The sequence below is a fragment of the Motacilla alba genome, chromosome 7, assembly GCF_015832195.1.
Source record: "Motacilla alba alba isolate MOTALB_02 chromosome 7, Motacilla_alba_V1.0_pri, whole genome shotgun sequence".
NCBI classification, from domain to species: domain Eukaryota; kingdom Metazoa; phylum Chordata; class Aves; order Passeriformes; family Motacillidae; genus Motacilla; species Motacilla alba.
The window spans coordinates 14,322,974-14,343,869 of NC_052022.1; the positions used below are offsets into that span (position 1 = coordinate 14,322,974).

The 20,896-nt window shown below is 38.6% G+C and overlaps 1 protein-coding gene across 1 annotated transcript; it reads right to left on the reverse strand.

Annotated features, from left to right (window-relative positions):
- Window positions 1-994: 994 nt before the first annotated feature.
- PECR (peroxisomal trans-2-enoyl-CoA reductase) lies at window positions 995-20,895 on the reverse strand. The gene is made up of 8 exons (XM_038142725.1): window positions 20,743-20,895; window positions 17,566-17,699; window positions 10,776-10,941; window positions 10,020-10,101; window positions 8,390-8,486; window positions 6,081-6,191; window positions 5,359-5,470; window positions 995-5,236 (listed from the first exon to the last, which is right to left on the reverse strand). The coding sequence occupies exons 1-8, from the start codon at window positions 20,858-20,860 to the stop codon at window positions 5,148-5,150; spliced, it is 909 nt and encodes a 302-aa protein (XP_037998653.1). The 5' UTR covers window positions 20,861-20,895; the 3' UTR covers window positions 995-5,147.
- Between the last annotated feature and the right edge of the window lies 1 nt (window position 20,896).

Below are 20,896 nucleotides of genomic sequence, written 5' to 3' on the forward strand. Positions count from 1 at the left end.
CTGCACCATCAAGCAAAATCAATGAGCCACAGCTGCTTACACAGCTTTGAAAACACATCCAGTGTTTCCCTTGCTTTAATGTTCCATTTCATTGCCATTTGTCAGCTTCAGCATCTTGTAACTGGATTTAACTGATGGAAGAGGGCTTAGAAAATGATAGGTTTTGAAGTCAAAGTTCTTTCACTGCAAAAGAAGCCAGCAAGGATTGTGGAAGATCATCCCACATTCCTCTGCCCGTGTTTTGCTCTGCATTGCTGCACAAAGCCTGCCCAGCACAGAGCAGCATCCCCAGAGTGCCTTGCAGAGGTGATGTACATCCTGACAGGCATCAGTATGACCATGCCATAATCCTGAAATCAGAGCATCTCCAGTACCAGGATAAACAACTAAATATTGACTTTGAGATAAAAAATACCTATCAACATCAAGGACCAGCACTTATGACAGTGGCTCACACTGAGCTCAGCTCAAACCCAGGGGCATGGTTCTGGGATCGTATGTCATGCAAAATAAATCTTACAGGAACAGTGTAGTTGCTGATATGGAAAATAACAGTAAAAATAGCTGTGAGGAGTTGAAATAAAGTATATCAGTTATTTATCCATTCAGTTCAAACCCTGTACAGGTGACAGAAGTTGGGAGGTGTACGGGTGGAAATTATAGAGTAAGCACATCTCAGGATAGTGTACTCAAGCAATTGACTGAAATCTGGCAGAATGGCTCTCCCTGAATTCCAGAATCAATACCTCATTGCAATGAGAGGTTCTCACCTCGTACATGTATTGCTTGAGGCTAACAAGTGCCTGTATTAGTTGACACTGGAGCCACAGCTCCTAAACACTTTAAAAAGGAACAAACCAGACCCTTTTCAGAGCCGTGCTATCATTCTCCTTTCCCCCCACGTTTCTTTGCCTTCCCACCACTCCTTCCTATAGATGGCACCGTATTACCACATTTTGAATGGCATCCAGAAAAGGGTAAATTAGTGATTAATTTAATATATATTTAATCAAATGAGGGTTTAACTGACAAAAGAACAAGCTGCTGGAGACAGAGCAGATAACAGAAATCAAAATGGCTTCTTCTGGGAACTGCAGTAGGGTAAAGCTTGAGATGCCAGGATGTTACAACATGATCCAGTCTTTCCTCACCAGCAGGAGGGCCAACAGTCTGTTTATAAATTTAAATCCAGCGCACAAGCATTGAGAAAACAGCAGTATTATTTCAAACCTTTGCTAGTCATGTCTGCTATGTTCCTCTGCCTTCCTGTGACAGAAACACGTGCCTGCATCTCAGTACTTGCACCCAATCCAAATGCACCATCACTGTAAGGCTGATGAGAAAAGAAAGGAAGAGCAAATATCTTGGGAAGGACAGTCCTAAACCACTGCTGGAAGATTTATAAAAATATAATATACACTAAGTGATCTTGGGCAGCAGTACTGATAGTCTTGTCTGCTCCAACCCCATCACTGAAGTTTATGAAGCAACTCATTTACCTTTAGGACTCAGCCATAATCAGTAACCCAGAATACAGACACTGTTGACTTTACTAATAACACAATTCCCCTAACATCTGCAGCACTCAGCCATTTAACACAAGGCTGCTATTTGAGATGGCAAGGGAAAACTGGGAGATGCTGATTAGAAGTATATTAAATTACACTATCTTGCAAAAAGCACATCTTCTCAAAGATTTAGGGGATATTCTGTGTGACTGTTCAGAAGACTAAACACCGCCATAAATGCTTGCAACAAGCAATGGTTGCCTCATATTTGTTCATTTATATCCTAAAGCAGACAAGGGACCTTACTGCAGAATGACACTGCACAGACTACTCTCCCTTTAGCAAACGTGACAACTGTTAATCTTTAAAGAATAAAGATTTTACAACACAGACTTAATTTCACACTAAGTAAATGCACAGAATAATCAGACTTCACTTTATGCTAAATAAATACCCTGAACGAACAATATTCTGCTTAAGAGAACAGATACAGATACAAAGAATATCTGTAAAACGTAAGGCAAGTGCAGTTGACAGAAACTGACAGAAGTTCCCCTTCACTGAATTACAATGCTGTCACAAATGTAAAGTTCTATGACACATATTCAGATATAACACCAGACAGTGGTGCATTGTAGCAGCTGGTAATCACCTATTCATCCATCAAATGAATATCTGATAAGAGATAGGCAGAATAGGCACAGGCTTAGCCAGAGGTAAATACTAAAGCAACCAAAAAGAGATTTCTAACAGAATGGTAAATGTAACTGTCATTCTAACATTCTTCTCTTTGCTTATTACAATTATACAGTGCAGCAAATGTTTACATTTAACTGTTTGGTCAGTAAATCTTGATTCTTCCTGAGGTTCCTTAGCCCTTTTCTCACAGTTGCTTTCACCTCCCTTGTAAAATAAATCAAAGAAAATAAAGCCCTGTTCTCTGAACTCCAGATACCCCAGTCTTAAGGTCAAGGATGTTTTTGCTACCACACCCATTTCTTTTAACCTCTCAATGCCCTTTGATCAAGAGCTGTTGGCATAGGAAGAGCGTTGCTACAGTTGATATTATCTGTAGCACTACAGCAGAAACCTGAAACATTCTTGCTGCCAGCTGACACAATACTGTGTTTCTGCAAGGTGCTGCAAAACTTTTCAAATAATTTTAATCTACATAAAAAAGGACCAAAGAGGCAAGAACAAAATAAAACCTCTGTTCTGACAATTAAACACTTCATGTAATCCATGGTGCAAGACAAAAACCACAAAAACAAAGTAAACCCCCCCAAAAATACAAGTAAAAACCAAAAAAATCCCAAACAATAAAGGAAAGGCTGTGATTATTGCAAAACTGTTACAGCAAGGGAGTTACTATCCTAATATCTAAACAATTGTGATAAAAATGTTAATATTATGCACAGTAAGCCTCAGGTCATGACAGAACCTTGGTATCATTACTGGGAAAAAAATAGGCAAAGAAAAGCAAACAACACTGATGTATCCCCTTCTCCTCCCGAAGATGTATTTTCTGTATTTTTAAACCAGATTTACCCTTAGAATATTCTAAGTATATTCTCCTATAATACTAAGCTGAGCATGTTACAGCTCCACAAATGCTGCCTATTTCAACTTCCTGCCAGTTAAAAAGAAAAAGCACACACAGCCTCTTCTAAAGAACTAACTTACATCTTCTTAGTAGATCCATTGCTTTGCTGAAAGTTGAAGAAGGCACGGTCAAATTGTATTCAACACAAGCAGAAAGGTTTGTTATAGTTTTACCTGTGAAGGAATTTATTAACTGCAGACTGAACCTGTCTCCCACACAGGAGAATGCTCGCCTTTCTAATGCTCTCATGATTTCCTGAGGTGAATGATTAATTTCACCATCATTACATATAAACTTCCCCTCTTTATGAATATTCACACTATAGTATAGTTAAAGAGGAAATTTGGAGGATTAAAAATTGATGATTTCCAAGTTTGTACTCAAATATTTAAATGAACATTTCTGGGATAAAATAAAAGTAATCAATTCACTTCCATTTCACTTTAATGCCACAGTCCACGTGTACCATGGAAACTCACAGTCAAACATAAAGTAAGTTCCACAAATCTCAAGCATATTCATGTTTAACCTTATTTTCCAGAATGATGTTAAGGATGTTGTAACAAAGTATTAATAAACTAAATAATTTCACTTGAATGCAATGGGCTAGACTTCCAGAGTTAGTTATCTAACAAGTGCATTTGCTTCCAGGAATCCTCTTGCTGAGTACCCTGAACTATTATTTGCAATAAACAAAATACACCTTGCACAAGAGGTTTGAAAAAAGTAGGCTTTATGTCTGTACCAATTTCTCACAGTCACATAAATGATTGTTCAGTTACTAGGGAAAGAGGATAAAGCAGAAAGAACACATATGCGGGCCCAAACAACTCCTCCCCCAAAAACTGGCATTCATTTCATTTTCATGAAAAAGCAATCTACATGCACCTATATAGAACACATATTTTACTGAAAGACACAAAAGTCAAACATCTTTGCAGAGAACAACCATCAGACTCTTACATTCAGTCCAAACTGAAGTATTAAAAGTTCCCTTCTATAGCAGCAACTTGATTCCGGGAATTTCAGTTTTTACAGCAAACAAAACACAGTCATTATGTGTTTTTTATATTTTCACTAAAGTGAGCAGACATGGGAACATTTGCCTTAAAGTGAATAAAAAATTTACAAATATAACCTCTTCAAGTGATGTATTACAAGATTTCCAGTTTTTAAATGGTTTGTTCACAAAAACCACACCTAAAGACAGTAATGAACAAACTTCTCTTAACATTGTAAGACAAGAAGTATGGATAAAAGGTGTTTTAGCTGGCAAATGAAGAACTCCAAATTTCTCCTTTATTAGTGTAGCATACTGCAGAGAGCACTGCAATATACACCACAGATTTTGCATACTAAATAGTTGAATCTATACTGTTCTCCATCACTGTATTTATTATCTGCTTATTTTGTTATCAAATTTAAGTTGCAGCCAGCTTAACTCCATTATGTCATTATATCTGCAAACAATTCAAAACATTCAAAATATGATTTGCCACACTAGTTTGGAACATTAATAACAATATTCCATCTTATTTTAATTTATTTTCAGAGAAATACTTACTCTACTTGGTCTTTAAAACCATTGTTGAACACTCAGTATGTGGCTGAACAGAAATAGTGTAGAGCTAACACTGACCCCAAGGGTTACTGATGCAACTAATAGTAAAATACGTAAATTACCTTCTCTGTAAATTCATCAAGGACAGAAGGATTCCTAAACATTCCCTCTTCGCTATCTTCACTGCAAAATAAGTATTCTTTTTATTCACTTCTGGCTGGGATTCTTCATTATTTAAAGCCTGTGCAAATGGATAATTTGTCTTTTTATCTTTTCCCTTCCCAAAAGACTGAATGTTTTCAGGGTGTTTTCAGAGAACAGATGTACAACGTAAAGCCTTTCAAAAGTTTTAAATATAAACCAACAAAAATCAAGGCACTTAATGTAGTTACATATGAGCAAAATAAATTATTACTGAGAATAATAAGGTCAAATCACAAAGTGAGATTATCAATAAGGATAAAATCTCTTTCTTCTACAGCTTTGGTTTGAACTTGCCAGAAACAAGCTTTTTCAGCATTTCAGAATTTTTTCCTTCTGGTGGGGGGGGCCATCTGTCATGATCTGAGGAAAACAAATAGAAGAACTTACTTAGTTGATTGAGAAACTAGACATTTTACTTTTGTATCCTCCCACTTCACAACTTCAGTCACTTGAAGGGCATTATTTTGTAGCCCATTTCTTACCAGGGATTTCTAGGCCATGGCCATACAAACTCTGGCCACCATCCACAACCAAGGTTATCCCAGTTATGAATGATGCAGCTGGAGACAGCAGGAAACATACTGCAGGAGAGATCTAGCAAAAGAATGACATTTTAAAATCTTCTTTTTAAAATCTCAAATTTTAATCTTTCTTAAACTGCAGGGAATTGTTCATGTCAAAGAAGCTTGTGAAAACTTTTACAAGCAAGATCTAGTAACATTTTCTACTTAGTAATAAAAACTGTAACAGCCTTAAAGCCATCCCTTCCAGCCACAAACATCAAGCATTTAACAGAGCTGTCAGAGTGCAGTATCAGATACCAAAAAAAAAACCCAAAAAAACGTTGATCAGTTTATCAAAGATGCACATTCTTGGTGGAACCATTCTAAGTGGTTTTAAGATACACTTTTTTCCCCTTAATATTCATTCTTTCAGTCCTTCCTGCTGAAGTCAACTTTTTCAAGAAATAATGTCTACTATCAAACACCTCAGCTGTAAGAGGCAGCTGAATTAAATTATCTGTATAACAGTGACTACTGGTTAAATCTCTCACTTGGCACAACCACACATTGCTACAAGCTTTCTTCTTTTTAAATATTCCATCACAGTGCAAAATGAAATCTTTTTGTTCTCCGTATAATAAAGTGGCTTCAAAATAGAGACACAGAAGTAGGTGTACCAGAAGCATTCTGAAATACATTACCTCCTCAGGAACAGCTGATCTCTTGGCAGGAACCTTTGGTATGCTCTTTAACCACATCATTACACCTTGTTCTCCATAGTTTGCAACAGCAGTTTCCGAAAATACCAGTCCCTATTTAAAAACAGCACAGTGAAACTTAAGTTCTCTTGCATACATTTAAACTGATCATTCTAAAATTGTGGAGTTGTCATTACTGATTTTCTGTGGGACTGAACTATCTAAAGAGCACTTGAATACAAGTTCTTGAATGTAATGGCATAGTATAATTTATACAAGAAGGTAATTTGGCTGCTAGCCACATCTCTGTTCAAGCACGATAATTCTGATTATTCCAATTCTCTGCTGTCACTTCAATAAGAAAAAAGTGGAGTATAAAAATACTCAGATGCTGCTTTGAAATTACAAGCATTTCATGTTAAATTCCAGCAGGAAACTACAAAGCCACAAGAACAAATTCTCAAAAGTTTCTTGTCATCTGTAGGAGCACTACACCGATTTATTGTGAATTACAGAAGCAGACAGATTTCAGTCAGAATTCTGACTCTCCCTACTTAGCTGCTGTAGAAGCAGAAAAAGATGACTCTGTTTGCTCTGGTGACCACACAGTCACTAGAGTGACTGGTGAGAAGGAAGTTTTGAGAAGGAAGATAGCAATGTGAACACAAAGTTACATTCACTAGTTAGGACAGAACTTTTGGGAGTCAAGTTCAAGTAAAATCACAACATTTGAATTCACCCATAAAGCATATACTAAGATGTTGAAGATACCTGTGTAATGTATGTTAAACACTTTTCTTCAGAACGCACAGTTCCCTCTCTATGTATCCATTCCCTACAGGTTACTCTCCTCCCATACAGCAGTAAAAATTTTGTATTGTTACCACAGACCCCATGGGTCCACAAAGGTGACAGAAGTACTATTGTAACTACAACATGGACTTTTGTTACCAGCATAGTAACATAGCTAGCAAATACTTCTAAAAGAGCCAAAGCCCTGAAGTGTTTGCTTGTCAAAAATGTCTTCTGACATGTGATATAATATCTAATCAGTATGATTCATTAGGTAATTAGCATGCCTGAAAAGTATATTCACATAATAATGTTGTCTTAATTACTTACTTCCCCAAGACTTGATAAATCAGAAAAAGCAGATAAACAGGAAATACAAGTCAGTACATCTTAACATTTAACATGTCTCCAGATGAATTGGGTCTCACAAAGGTTACATAAAAGCCTTTACCTGAATGATTAACACACAGCTGCCATTAAGCATTCTATGCTATGCCAAACAAAGCAAGCCAGATGTCTTAGGACAAGAGGCTAAAAGAATACACAGTACACAGACCTTCTAGAAAAACAGAAGCAAGATCTTCCTAGGGATCACTTAAACAAACATGACACTTCACTTATGACGCTCACTGTGAGATAAGCTAAATTCTGACTGTAGAGGTAGCTGGACAAAGTTTATGTTTCCTCTTTTAATTTCAAGGGAGTAAATGTGCAAAATAAATTGTGGATAAGAGAAAATTACTACAGATCACACATTCTCATATGTCAAGGCTAGAGCTTCTATATAACTTCTGTATCTGCAGCACTACAAAACATAGCTGCTCTTTCTATACAGTTATTTAAAACAACTCTACCTGCTCTCTACTTTGTCAGAAATGTGGAAGGCATATTTTAGCTGACCTGTATAGTGGTTTCCTGTCTGCATCAATTTGTTACAAAAGAAGTCAAAACACACATTTTTAAATATGATTTCTCTGAGAGAAGGTACACTCCAACTACAGTCTCTTTATATACCTTAAGCTAAACTAACTTAACATGTAGGAGACAAAGTAAAAGGCATTATGTGAGACATTCAAAGATTTTCAAAATAAGTTTGTAAACACAGGTGGAAACCATCAGCATACCTGCACCTCAAACAGAAAAGGTTTCCTGAACTCAGAAGTAATGAATCCATTACTGAAACACAGAGCATTCAGTAATTTTATGTTAAGGCTTTGTAAGACAGGTCACCAACTCCTACCAGTATTATTTCATTTAGCTATAAAAAAACTAAAAACCAAGCGTGCCAAGTCAAGGCAGAAAGCAGAAGCAATTTTATCCCACATCCTCTGACTCATCATCCAAAAGTACAAAACACTGTCAAATGGTCCAAAGAACACAGTAAGGGAATTATAAATAAACAAATATATAAATAATCCACAAACAGTTACTGGTAATAAATTTAAAAATCTTGGTTCAAAAACTCTAACTATGAACATGTGTAACTGCTAATTTTAATCAGACCATTTGCCATTACTTACAGGAGCAACGCTGTTGATTCTCACTCCACTGCAAGCCCATTCTAAAGCTAAAGTCTTGGTTAGGTTATCCACTGCAGCTCTTGCAGCTCCTGTGTGCCTATGGAGAAAAGAAAGCAAAGGAAGCATCCGTTCCCTTAGCTAGGAGTCTCCAGTGTTAATTCTACTGCAGCCTCATTAGGGTACTCAGAGTGGTTTTCTGTGGCTGAACTAAGCATCTGGAACAGAGAGAGACTCTCTAGTTTCCAAGTTTGACCATAGCTTCACTGTTTAAACAAGCCATGCTGTGATTTCCTGTCATTGCTAGAAATACTTAAATCTCTTTCCCAATGGAACATGGGGTCAGCTACACTCTACTGCAGGAGGAGGCTTTAAAAAGAGAAAAAACTGAAGTTCAAACTGTAAAACTACCTGTAGCTTGCACAGGTAAAGCAACACTTGGAGGAATAGTGGTCTGGAAGATTGTTTAAATCTTCTGACAATCATGATTAAAGTAAATTACTATTCAAAAATTACTGTAGGTGGATGGAGATAGAGACACGAGAGTCAGAGTGAACTCCTACGCCTTGCTGCTGTAGGTAATCAGTCTGAAATGATTACAAGCTTGAACAAATGCAAACAAAATTACTGCAGTAATGAACTGTAGACAGTTCTAGTCAGAGAAAATGAATAAATTCAGCTGCTTTAGCCTAGCAAAACAGACTAAGAGGAGACAGATACAATAGCTTCTCAGACACAGGGAAAGAATAAGAAAAATCTAAGATAACTTATTCATATGTTTAGGCCAGAAATAGATAACCTCCAGGCACACTCTGAGAAAACATGACAACTTTTATGTTCAAAATTAATATGTATAAAAAACTCCTATCAGGTGACTTTAGGCACAAGTGGTGGCTGGACTAGTAAAGGCATATCTTTTTCAACAGTACACTTCTGCAAGAAGTTCCAATAAATTTAATTTGGAAGTAGTTTTGTATATCCATCTACATACAATGGTTAATTAGGAATTTTTTTTCACCGTTATTCAGAATGAGCTTCTTTTTCCTCTTAGTTCAATTCAAATTGAAACATCTTCAGCCTGTTTGCCATGACAGTTGAACCAGATACCACAGTGGAGATACTCAAATAACTGTAGCTTCAGCACCACCATGTGGATCTCTGTATTTATTCTGTACTGTGAAGAACAAGCTAGTGAGAAAATATGCTGCTGTTCCTTAAAAAATGTTTGTTTTGAAAGCATTCAACCCTGAATGAGGACAAAAAGAAATAATGCAACACTTGCTCAAAATACATTTTTATATTTCTTCAACACAAACTCAATTTCCAAGTTTAAAACACACAAACAAAAAACCAAACAGCAAAGGGAGCAATTTCCAATTAAAATTAATGCTTCACTGGCAAGTCTTGCTTCATAGTTTCTTACAAACAAGTGGAGAGACCAGAGATGCCATCTACTGGATTATTAAGAGATCCCCACACATACAGCCAAGTGATGTTCTAGCTCTCTCTTGACCTAACTACTATATTTCTATACTCTGCTGCTGCCCAGTACACACCTTTCTGAAGTGTTTAGGAACAGTTAGTACTTCTGGGGGAAAAATATAGGAAAGTAGAAAAAGAAAATATATATTACGACATTCCAGGAAAGCCATTTCTCACGGCAGCAGTAATGTTGACAATGGCTCCTCCATGTTCCTGCATCCAGGCATTGTACACTGTATGAAGGAGGAAGATAACCTATAAATATCAGAAGAAATGCATACAAATGAACTTGCCAACTGGAAACCAAACCTGGAGTCTCAACTGCAATCACACTACACATTTGTCATAGTGGTTTAGAAAAACAAACTGCTCTTTGTACCACAGCCTTGCCAATCCAGAGGTGAGGACATGAGGCAACAGGCACAGCCCAGGTAAGGCTCAAGAATTGTAAAGAAGCACTTGATAGAAATCAGTTTCATGTTTCCATGCGAATTACTTGAATTTCCACATTCCAAATGCTATCTGAGAATGACATACCATACTTAAATTTAAACCTAAACGTATATCCCCAAAGAAAGTATTTTCCTATATTATACACAGTGAATACAGGCCATGAAAGTTAAGTGGTTTTCCTATAGTCCTTTAAATGAGTATCCAAGTCAACTGACTTCCCACACCTGGCCTTAACCAGAAGATCATGCTTGCCTAAATGTATGTTTATATTTATGAACAAATGTAATATACCATTTAATGCAAAGCTTTGGGTAAGATTCAGGAAAACAAATACCCATTGTCATGTAAGTGCATGAAAAGAAGCAGCTAGGGAAACTTGACATTTCTTATCTTCTGGTATTTCTGTAAGAAACAAAACCAAATAAACATTAAAAGCTTGATGTTCAGACCTTACCTGCTTTGCAACAATAGAAGGTCCCTGTCAGATTGGTGTCTATCACAGCATTCCAGCCTTTTGCACGGATGGCTTCAGAAGGACTTGCAAACTGGCCCCCTCCATTATTCACCAGGAAGTCAATCTTCCCATGCAGACTCAGTGTAGACTTCACCAAAGCTTCTACCTGAAACAGTATTTGTTAGTGTGGTATGCTGATCAAGGTCTACACCCAGTTTTGTTCTCAGACAGCATTTTCTCCCTCATGCCCTTTTCACAGAAAAAGAGGAGGTCTATCCTTCAGAGACGCTGTAAGATTGGTATGACAGGTTTAGCCAGCCAAGAAGGACTGGGCTGTATCCATGTTTACTTAGGAAATTTTGCTGGTATAATGCAGATGCTGCATAAAATACCAGCACCCAAAGAAGAAGGGGATTTAAGCTGCCGAAGATTTGTAAAATCAAACAGACACAAAAGCCCACTACACATGACCTACAAGAATCTCCTGATGTTCTTCAGAAGAGTGGGGGTGTTCACATGAGAACTCATCTTGCGGAGTTTTATCATCCTCATCTAGAAGTTTAGTATATTCACTACAGCTCTGACGCATGAGTTTGCAATAGCCAGTCTTCTTACACAGAGCAAGGCTAATTACCCTACAAAACATGAAGTCGAAAAAATGCTGGAAATACAAGCTGTTTTCTTTAGCAAAAATATTATTTCAAGATAGTAATACGAACTCCATAGCAACAACTTAATAATTTAATATTTATCTCAAGAAACAGGAAATGGGACAAAATTATTGTTTCCTGCTTACATCATCAATCATAACTAGATACCATGCATCAGTTATTCCTACTCAAGCATACATAAAAAGATAACCTAGCATCTGTGGTCAGAGAAAAACACAGAAAAAAATCCCCCAAAAACTGGTGGAGAAATGCTGCCACTCAAACAGATTGGGCTAGGGGAAGAATATCAATCAGCCTTTCTCTGTATTGAGTTAGCAATAGAACGTGAGAAACAAAGAAAAGTGCAAGCAATGCATTATCTGTATCTCACAATGAGTTCTACCAACCCAGTCTCACAAAGTCTTACTGTTTATTTATTAATATTTTATTTCTAAAAGCACAGAATGGTTTAACAGAACAGTATGGATCCTCTAAGGATGCGCCTCTTGAAAGAAAAAAAAAATCTTAAACAAACATATAATGACCTAAAAACTAATGCCTGCTGAGAAAAAATGCCTTAAAAATAATACCTAATACCTAAACCAAATCTTTAAGCTCTGAATGTCATCTTATTACTCACTTATTAGTCACTGCAGGTTGTGGGATGTGAGGAAAAAAACACAGAAAACCAAAACATCCACAACATGACAGCAGTCCCAAACTCATAGCTTGTGAGAACAGCCATGCCACAAGGACATTCTGGCTTTTACTTTTCTCTTGTTGTGAGCAAAGGAAAGTTATGTCTGGCAAGGCTGCAAAAGTTATGCTTTGCTCAGCAATATCAAGCTCTTCTTCCTGTCAGTTTGACAATCTTGCTTTGAATATTATTCTCTGTAAGTCACTGAAATATGGGCTCATTTATGGAACAGAAATGGTTTCAGTACAAAGGAGATTTGAACAGACTAAGGCTATTCAGACTGTGGAAAGATGAGAGAGAAAGAGAAGGAAAATGCTAAGAATGATAAAAAGAAAAGATTGAAAACCAATTAACAAGAAAAATCCACAAAGAGACATTGAAGTAACTTTTTAACAGCTGGACAAAATGTATGTTATATGCTATAACATATCAATTCAAAATGGTTCATCTGTTGCACTTAAGAAACTGTTGTTGTTCCTACGTGTTGCACCATATTCTCAGGAAAAAAAATTAAAAACCCAACAACAACAAACACATATCAGATCTGCTTTCTGAAAGCCAGGAAAGGCCAGAAGGCTCTCCAGTGACAGCTCAGATGGCTCCAACTGTAGCAATCTTCACAAAGTCTTCCGTGCTGTAGGAAAGTATCACTGCAGGGCTTCTCCCAGTTACAGTAAACACGGTGACTGCAGGCAGCAGCACAGGGAGAAGGAGGGTCTGGTAGAACACATTCAAATCACAGTGACTACTAAAGAAGATTCTTTTCTATTGCTATAATTGAAATATCCACTTGGAAAGAACTTCTTAGAAAAGCCATTAAAGACTCTCTTTGGAAGCAAAGCAAAGCTGCATGAGGTAGAGCTACTGGTTTAAGACAGTCTTCTAAAAAAGACAGAAAAGAACAAAATCAGGCACTTCAGACATAATCAGAAGATTGGAACACTGCAATAAGGAACTTTTGTGCGTGACTGCAACTTAGATGTATTAGGCAGTAGCACATAGACAATTGAGATGACAGCAGTCACTGACTGGCTCAGGGGAAAGGGACAAATGTCTACATGCATGCACAGGTCACTTGGAGTCACTAAAACACACAGGCAAACAACCCACTACAGAGTATTAAAGATTTGTGATTTGGTGGCTAGAACTAAAAGGCATTCTGGCACAGTGGTAACAGGTATTTTTACTGTGTTACTGCTGTGTTATTTAAAAGTACAACAATAGGAATCTCTTATCCACAACTCTCCATCAAGCCACAGTCTTTCACGACAGGCTTCACACAGACAGGCATTAAGTATTTATAAACCAACTGAGCTTATGCTAAGCTATAAAGTTTATTGGAAAAGAAAAGCTGCTAGTGAGCTCAGACACAAGGTGTGTGCTAAGTAGCACTGTATTGAGTCTGTCTGAAGTTGTCTTGTTGATGTCCAGCTGACAGATTTTACCCTCGGGGTCTGGTCCAGCAGCAGGTTCTGTTGCTGGAGTTCAAGTTTGGAAAGGAGACACCATGAACAGAATCCTGAATTGCTGATTTCAAGAACATCCATGGCCTACCAGAAGTACAAGGATTTATCTTCCACTTACCTAGACATGTAAGCTTCCACTTATCGAGGTGCCAGTTAAAGAAATGGTTGTCCACAGAGTATAGCAAAAAAGGCTTTACAAGTGTAAGGATTTAAAGAGTACTGCTACCTGTCTCAAAACACTGTCAAGGCCACAGAAGGAACTTACCATAAGATGATAAACCACCAAAGCAGGAACTTGAGAGAAGCACAGAAGGGAGGAATTTGCTACAGGAAAGCATTAATTCCAGGCCTAGCAGAGGTAAGATCAGGTTAGAACATCTTTGTTAATGCATCTGGACAAAAGTGCTCAACTGTGGCAAACTGTGGGGAAGGAAGCAACTGCTCATACACATCACCCCAAGTTATGGGAATGGCACCTGTGACCACCCCATGGGTACTTGAAACTTGGCCAGTGTGAAGGTGGTACCCCCACCAGAAGACTGACAGGACACTGCTGCATCCATGGCTTGTGACTATCATCTGCTTGGTCTCTGTCTCTCTCAGTCTCTCTCTCCCTCCCTTCCTCCCCTTAATTCAGACATTCATTTCTCATATCTTGTCCCTGTCAAGAGATTTTGCTGTAGCTCAAAATTCAAGAAACAAAAAGAGATAAATAAAGATAAACGTGCACACAGAACTGTCTGGTTTGCACCTCAGAGGGAGCAAACTGATCTGCTCTCAACACATTATGAGGCCAGGAAATATGCAAACAGTGAAAATCACTTCAGTTTCATAATCATTAAGAAGCAACATCTATCACTATGTACACAGGAAAAGGGAACAGGTGCATAATCACTGCTACAGGATAAGGCCCCATGACAGAATAGAGAAATCTATTCTGATGACAGAATAGAGAAACCTCAGGCCCTCTTATCCCAGAACCCTCTACTCTGCTATTTTGAAAAATAAACCAGGTTTTTTATCCTTTACAGAACACTCAATGGAAAACTAGTCAAAAGCAGCAGCAAACTTATGACAAAAATAAGCCTGACAGGTTACACAGTGGTTGAAAATCCTCCATCAAGCAGGATTATTTCTTGCACATTAAACAAAAACTAAGCTTTGCTAGAAAGCAGAAGGGCTTCTGAGGATGAAGATTTAGACTTAAAAATGTGAATTCATTAAGCTATTCCCATGATATTTGCCATCAAGCTTCAGCACTTATTAATTCACTGCACCTTTTTTAGCCTCATCCTAGGCCAGAAAGAGCTATAACCAACACCCTGGACTACATGATGAGGGATGAACCTTCTAATGCTTGAATTTCAGATCCAAACTAGAGGCATGAACCATGTCATCTTCAAAGCAGGTCAGTTACCTTAAGATTTGCAATCTATTTGTGAAAATACTGAAGTGAGTTATATTACTGTGTTACCTCTACTCACTATTTGCCTCCTTGGCTAGAAAAATCCTTAACAACATCTTTTACTGATTCCTGTTCCTATGACTCCAAGTCCCAGGCACTAAATTTGAAGTTAAGAATGGAGTAGGTTTTGAAAGTGGATGTACAATACTCTTTGAATCGAAGTAAAAGCCCAAAGGTACTTTTCCTCTAGTTTCCACAAGGCTAGCAAGTGAAAATTAGGAAAAAAGTATTTGTCACCATTGCTGCTCTAGAAGACATAATAAATAAGCAATAGTAAGCAGTGGGATGTGGAAAACCTGCCATACACCTCAGTTCTGACAGCTTTTAGCAGTGTAAGTTAACCATTGTTAATTTGAGTTTATCTAGTTTCAACTTACAAACAAAAGTACCTAAGTGTAAGGAAGCACTATCCTCACTACAAATTTGAGAGGTGAAAACACAAATTTCTGGTCCAACAGTACATTTAGAAATTAAGTAACACATGGCCAGAATTTAGCAATCTTTGAGAATCTCAGCATTAATAGAAGAGAACAGAGACAGAGAGGCACAAACTAAAGAACAAAAATCACAGGATGTCTCTAACCAATAAAATATCTGGTCTTGCAGATGGGCATCTGGAAAGGAGAAATATTTACCAGGTACAAAAGTTCTTATGTTAACATGCAACAGAAACTGCATTCCTTATTCAGATTCTCAGCAAAAGGCTTATAAAATTTTCATAGTATTTTTTTTTCTAAATACGGCTTCAACAGAAATAAGTAAGAGCAGTTGCAGAACTGAAGTGAGTCAAACTATAAGACTAAATCAATGACTGAAAAGCTCAAGACTAGAACTTAATCTGCCTTTTTCCTCTGAAGCCTCTCTTCAATAGAAACAGACATGAAAGGACAATGGTTGAAGAGAACTTCCACTGCTAGAAGACATCCAATAGAAGCTTCACTAATATCATATGAAAAGTTCTAGGAAAGTTCTGGTGTGCCTGTAAGTGGGTAGAGTTTAAATTGGAAACAGGACAATTTTATAATAAAACTGCAAGGCAATAGCAAATACAGAAGTTTCTTTAAGTATCAGTATGGCCGCCCATAACACAGAATAATGCCTAAACTTGTTACACAGCATTATAAAGACGGCTTGAAAAGCACCTTCAAAAATTTCCAAAGCCACTTAAGCCTGTTTTGTCAAATAGGTATTTAGCCACACTTTAGAAGGAAACAAAGAAGGAATGGCAGTTTAGTGGAGATTACCCCATTTCACCATCCAAGCAAGCCCCAAACCATCTCACAGAACGCTGTAGTTCTCACTGATCAATTTCAGACTGATATAGAAATAAGATTCACTTGCAGGTTATTAAGCATGCCAGAATACTCTCTGAAAGAAACAGACCTGAAAAAAGCTTATACCTTTTTTCCTCTTTACCTCTTTTTTTTCCTGTAGCTTTAATCATGCAAGTTGCCCTCTGACATCTGCCATAACCTATAATGTTGCACTGCTGATGCCAGTAAATACACACCTAAAATTCACTGGTAGGTGAAGTGACATACTGCACAGCCCCGGGGTTCATCTCCTTCAGCAGAGAAAGTCGGAGTAGATCACTATAAATATTTTATGGCACGAACTGTTCCACAAGGAGGAATTTTAATTTTTATTTGTTTTATGTCTGTATTGTAGGATATTTCCAGAATCCTTATCGCTACTGAAGGCCATTAATATTTAGGTTAAGAGAGACATTGAGAGGTTTAGAAAAATGTCACAATCAGTGGTTACTGGAAGATTTCCTAGCTGTCTTCAAAAAGTTAAAAATCCAACCTGAAGTTGGACTTTTAAATATTTAATTACAGAGATAAAAAAATTAGGAGGTGCATGCAGACTTCTTAAGAACCTGGATTATGTACTTCTGCTCTCGATCTTCCATTTTTTGTAATATGAAGAAAAAATTCAAAAATCAACTTGAACAGTAACAGAGTTTGCAATGAGGCACGCTTCAAACTGTAACCAAAATTTCTGACATGGCTAAAATATTATATATCTGTGGGGGTTTTGGCTTTACTACAAGCCAAACTGACAATGCAGGGCACTTGTGTCAAGTCACAAGCATTCAGATTCCATGCTATGCCTTCCTGTTTGAAGGAACTATTCTGAGGTCTCAATCTTCACAAGTTTACACCCCCTCACTTCTGTCACAGCAATGTGACAAAGAATCATGCTAAGTGGGCTCTGCCTCACTTTAGAACATGGCAGTTCCAAGGCCTGCATCTGCCAGAAATATCTGAAATATGTAAGCATGGTCAGAAAAATATTTGCCAGTATTTACAAATGCTTTTTTGCTTAGGTGGCTAACAAATATTTTCCCTTGGGAAGCCCACCTAGCCAGATCAATTTACTGATCTCTGCTCCACCTTTCCGCTGTCTAAGCTACTTTTAAGAAGGCCAGAAATCTTTAGAGATCTGAGAATTTATATACACAATATGCTTTTGATATGCTAAGCCCCAGAACAAGGTCACTAATCTTTACCTCTTCTTCTTTGCGGATATTGCACTCTATGGGGGTCACTTGGGCAGGACTCATGGAGGCAAATCTGTAATTCAGCTCTTCTGCAGCAGCTCTTAATCGGTCAAATTTGCGAGAGGCAATAACAACACTGCAACCTGGGTGTGGAGACAAAATGAAACATCATTCAGCTAACACAATATTGCTATTTTTTTTTAGTAACATCATGGAGATAATCTTGTAGGATGTGCATTTATTAGTCATTGACTAGAAAACACAGTGTTGAAGTTCTTTCAAGAGAGAGAAATACTGATGTCAGGTGCTTCTTAGCAACAAGATCCCTCTGTGCCAGGAAAAGAGCAATTAAAAAAATGTCCACAAGACTTCCTCTCCTTCCTGCAGAAGAGAAGATAGCCTGTGAGTTGCAGAGTCAGCAAAGCAGCTTTCAGACATCACTTCTGCTGCTTCTGCTCACAGCTGCCTCATTTCTCAATTAAGTGATTTAAAGATGCTTCAGCAGGTCTTGATTACAAAAAATGCTTGCTCTTAGAACCACAAAAATAATCTTCTTGTACAACTGGCTGTAATTTTGACTAGCAGTGAGTAAATGTAATGGTCTGGTTTTTAACTCTACAGAGACTGAAGGAAAGGATAATAGCCTCACAAGATTAATCCCTATCTGCAGTCTACAGACAGTGGGAACAGAGCCCTCCCTGTGGCACTGCAGAATCCTAGCTGCAGAAATGAGAGAAAAAAAAATAAGGCAAGAGCTCAAGTACTCCTTTTTTCAGCATTTGGAGGCAGAAGGATTCATTATACAGAGAAAAAACAATGCAGGTGCCAAATTTCAGTCAAGCACTCACACTACAACCAGTCTAATTTCTTCTGTCACATCAGTGGACTCAGGACAGTTTTAAGGCTTCAGCAATTGCTACTACACAGAGTAAACGAAAATTAATTCCTAGTGCAAATCCAGCAGGCAATGGAATGATAAGCAAATGGATAAGCAAATTACTAGCCAAGCAGGCAAGGAGGTCTTGCTCCCAGTTTGCTCCTTCCATCATCTTAGCATTTCAGCAGAAGTAATCTCTTCTTATCAGGTCTGCTGCTCATCTGCTTTAATATAAACCATCCTAAACCAGCCAAAAAAAAGGGAAAAATATTACATCTTGCCAGGTGTGGGGTTTTTTTCCCCTCTGTTGCAGAGTGGAATTTGGCCTCTCATGTGATCGAGCAAACATCAGAATCAACTCAAAATAACGAAGGGGAGGAAAGAGCAGCAAGCTGTTCATTTGACTCATGCAGTCTTGTGAAACTATATATTTTAAAAAAATATTAAAAATAGAGGAGCTTAAAGCTTAATTCTTCCGGGGGAAGCTTTACAACTACATAACCTTAGGAATAGGAGCTTCACCTTAATTAGTGGCCATCTTAAAACAACACATATAAAGACAGTAGTCTCTGAGGTCTGCTGATTTTTTTTTAAATTAAGAACTCCAGTCACTTGCACAACCACCTAACTAAAGCAAAGTTCAAAAAATGCCACCCACAATTACCAATTAACACAAAATACTGAATCACGGTAGCCCTGTTGTATTTACCAACTTAAGTGCTTGTGAATACACACATTGATATAGAATAATGTCCAGTAAGAGACTATATTTTAGCTAATCAGGAGAGGGAGAGATTGTACTAATTGGGAGAGGGAGAGAATTTAATCACTGAAGAACATTTGGTACATACTGTTCAAGCTGACAACGTCACTGAATTTTCTTCACAAAGAAATGACCAGACCATTTCCTGACAGGGTCAGGGAAAAGGGCACATGTTTCCAGATAAAAGGTTTAAATTTGCCCAGAAGGCCTCAAAGGAGACTGGTTATATAAACAATGTATATCATGACTAGCATTATGTGTCACTGCTCCTATGCCTGTAAGAACCAGTCCCCCTTACCTGAAGTGCAGAGTATACATGGAAATAGTTCCTAATCATCATCTTGTCAAGAGTAACCAGCAAGTCTACAGGTAAGGAAGGTTACTCAGTCAGTCTAAAGCCCTGTATAACTCCTTCTTCATTTTTTTCTCATGTGCTTTGTATAGATTTGTTTTCTATTGTGTTCTATTTAGGCTGTTACAGACACACTTTTGCTATTGTATTTTGCTTGAGAAAAACAGCAAAAATCAAATGAAGCACAATCTTAAGGTAACTGGGTAACATCACCAACTAACAGTATGATGATGCTTAAAAAGTACCTCTTTAAAGCAGCATGTAAGGACACTTGAAAAAAAAAAACAACTCAGCTCCCCAGTAATACAAAGGTAACAGAAATAATCCTCCATTCAGGTCTACAAAGCAAGTGGAAAGCTGCAGTACAAAGGCAAGGAAAGACAGAAATGTCTCCCAGCACAGCCTTAACAAAGAAAGCTCTTTACTATGCAGTGCAGTGGTGCACATTCCAACAACGCAAACCACGGGAGTGTGACACCGAGAGGTGTAATACTAGCGCTGGCATTCTGAAGGCGCCGAATGTAATCATGACAATGAAGTACCCAAACCGTCTGATGCCGATGATCCCTGGCAGAGTTGAAATCTGCAGGAAAGGTGTTGCAAGGTGCATGTAGGAGTCATTCCTACCTCTCCTGGTCTCAGATCAGAAAGTCAGGAGACTGCCTTTCACTCTAGGTTTTACCACTTCTCAATATTCAGCGTGGAAAGAAAAGCTACGCCGTGCATCATGAAGATGTTCTTCTATTTCAGGACGTTCCTGAAACCGCAGACACTGGAAGAAGCACCACGTCTCTAAGATGTTACTGTGCCAGCAGCAGTTTGAGGATACTGCTCTGTAAGAATCAAGGTTCAACAGCCTCCTAACTCCTCCAGTTAAAGCAAGACGAGAGCTCACTGAAGGCAGAGTCTGAGAGAAAGGGTCCGGGTTTAACATAACCTCACTGACCTCTGTGTTTAAAATAGCGAGTGTTTTGCGGGCCAAAAGGCACAGCCCCACATCAACCTCACCTCGCACCCCTTGCTCGTACCGTGCCACAATGTCCCACTCACGGGCTCCTGGCGCCGTCAGCCCCCGAAAGGCAGCAGAGCCCGCGGGCGCTTCCTGAGGGCCCCTCGAACTCCGTCCGCCCTCCCAACACCCGCCTGGCCCCGCTGCCCCACCGGGGCTTCTTGCGGAGCCCGCCCCGCGCCCACCTAGCGCCAGCAGGTCGGCGGCGATGGCCTTGCCGATGCCGGTGCCGCCGCCGGTGACAATGGCGACCCGCCCGCGAAAGAGCCCCGCCGCGAGCAGCCCGCGCCCCGCCGCCGCCATCTTCCCGCTCCTTCCCTCCCTCGGGCCCGCCTCAGC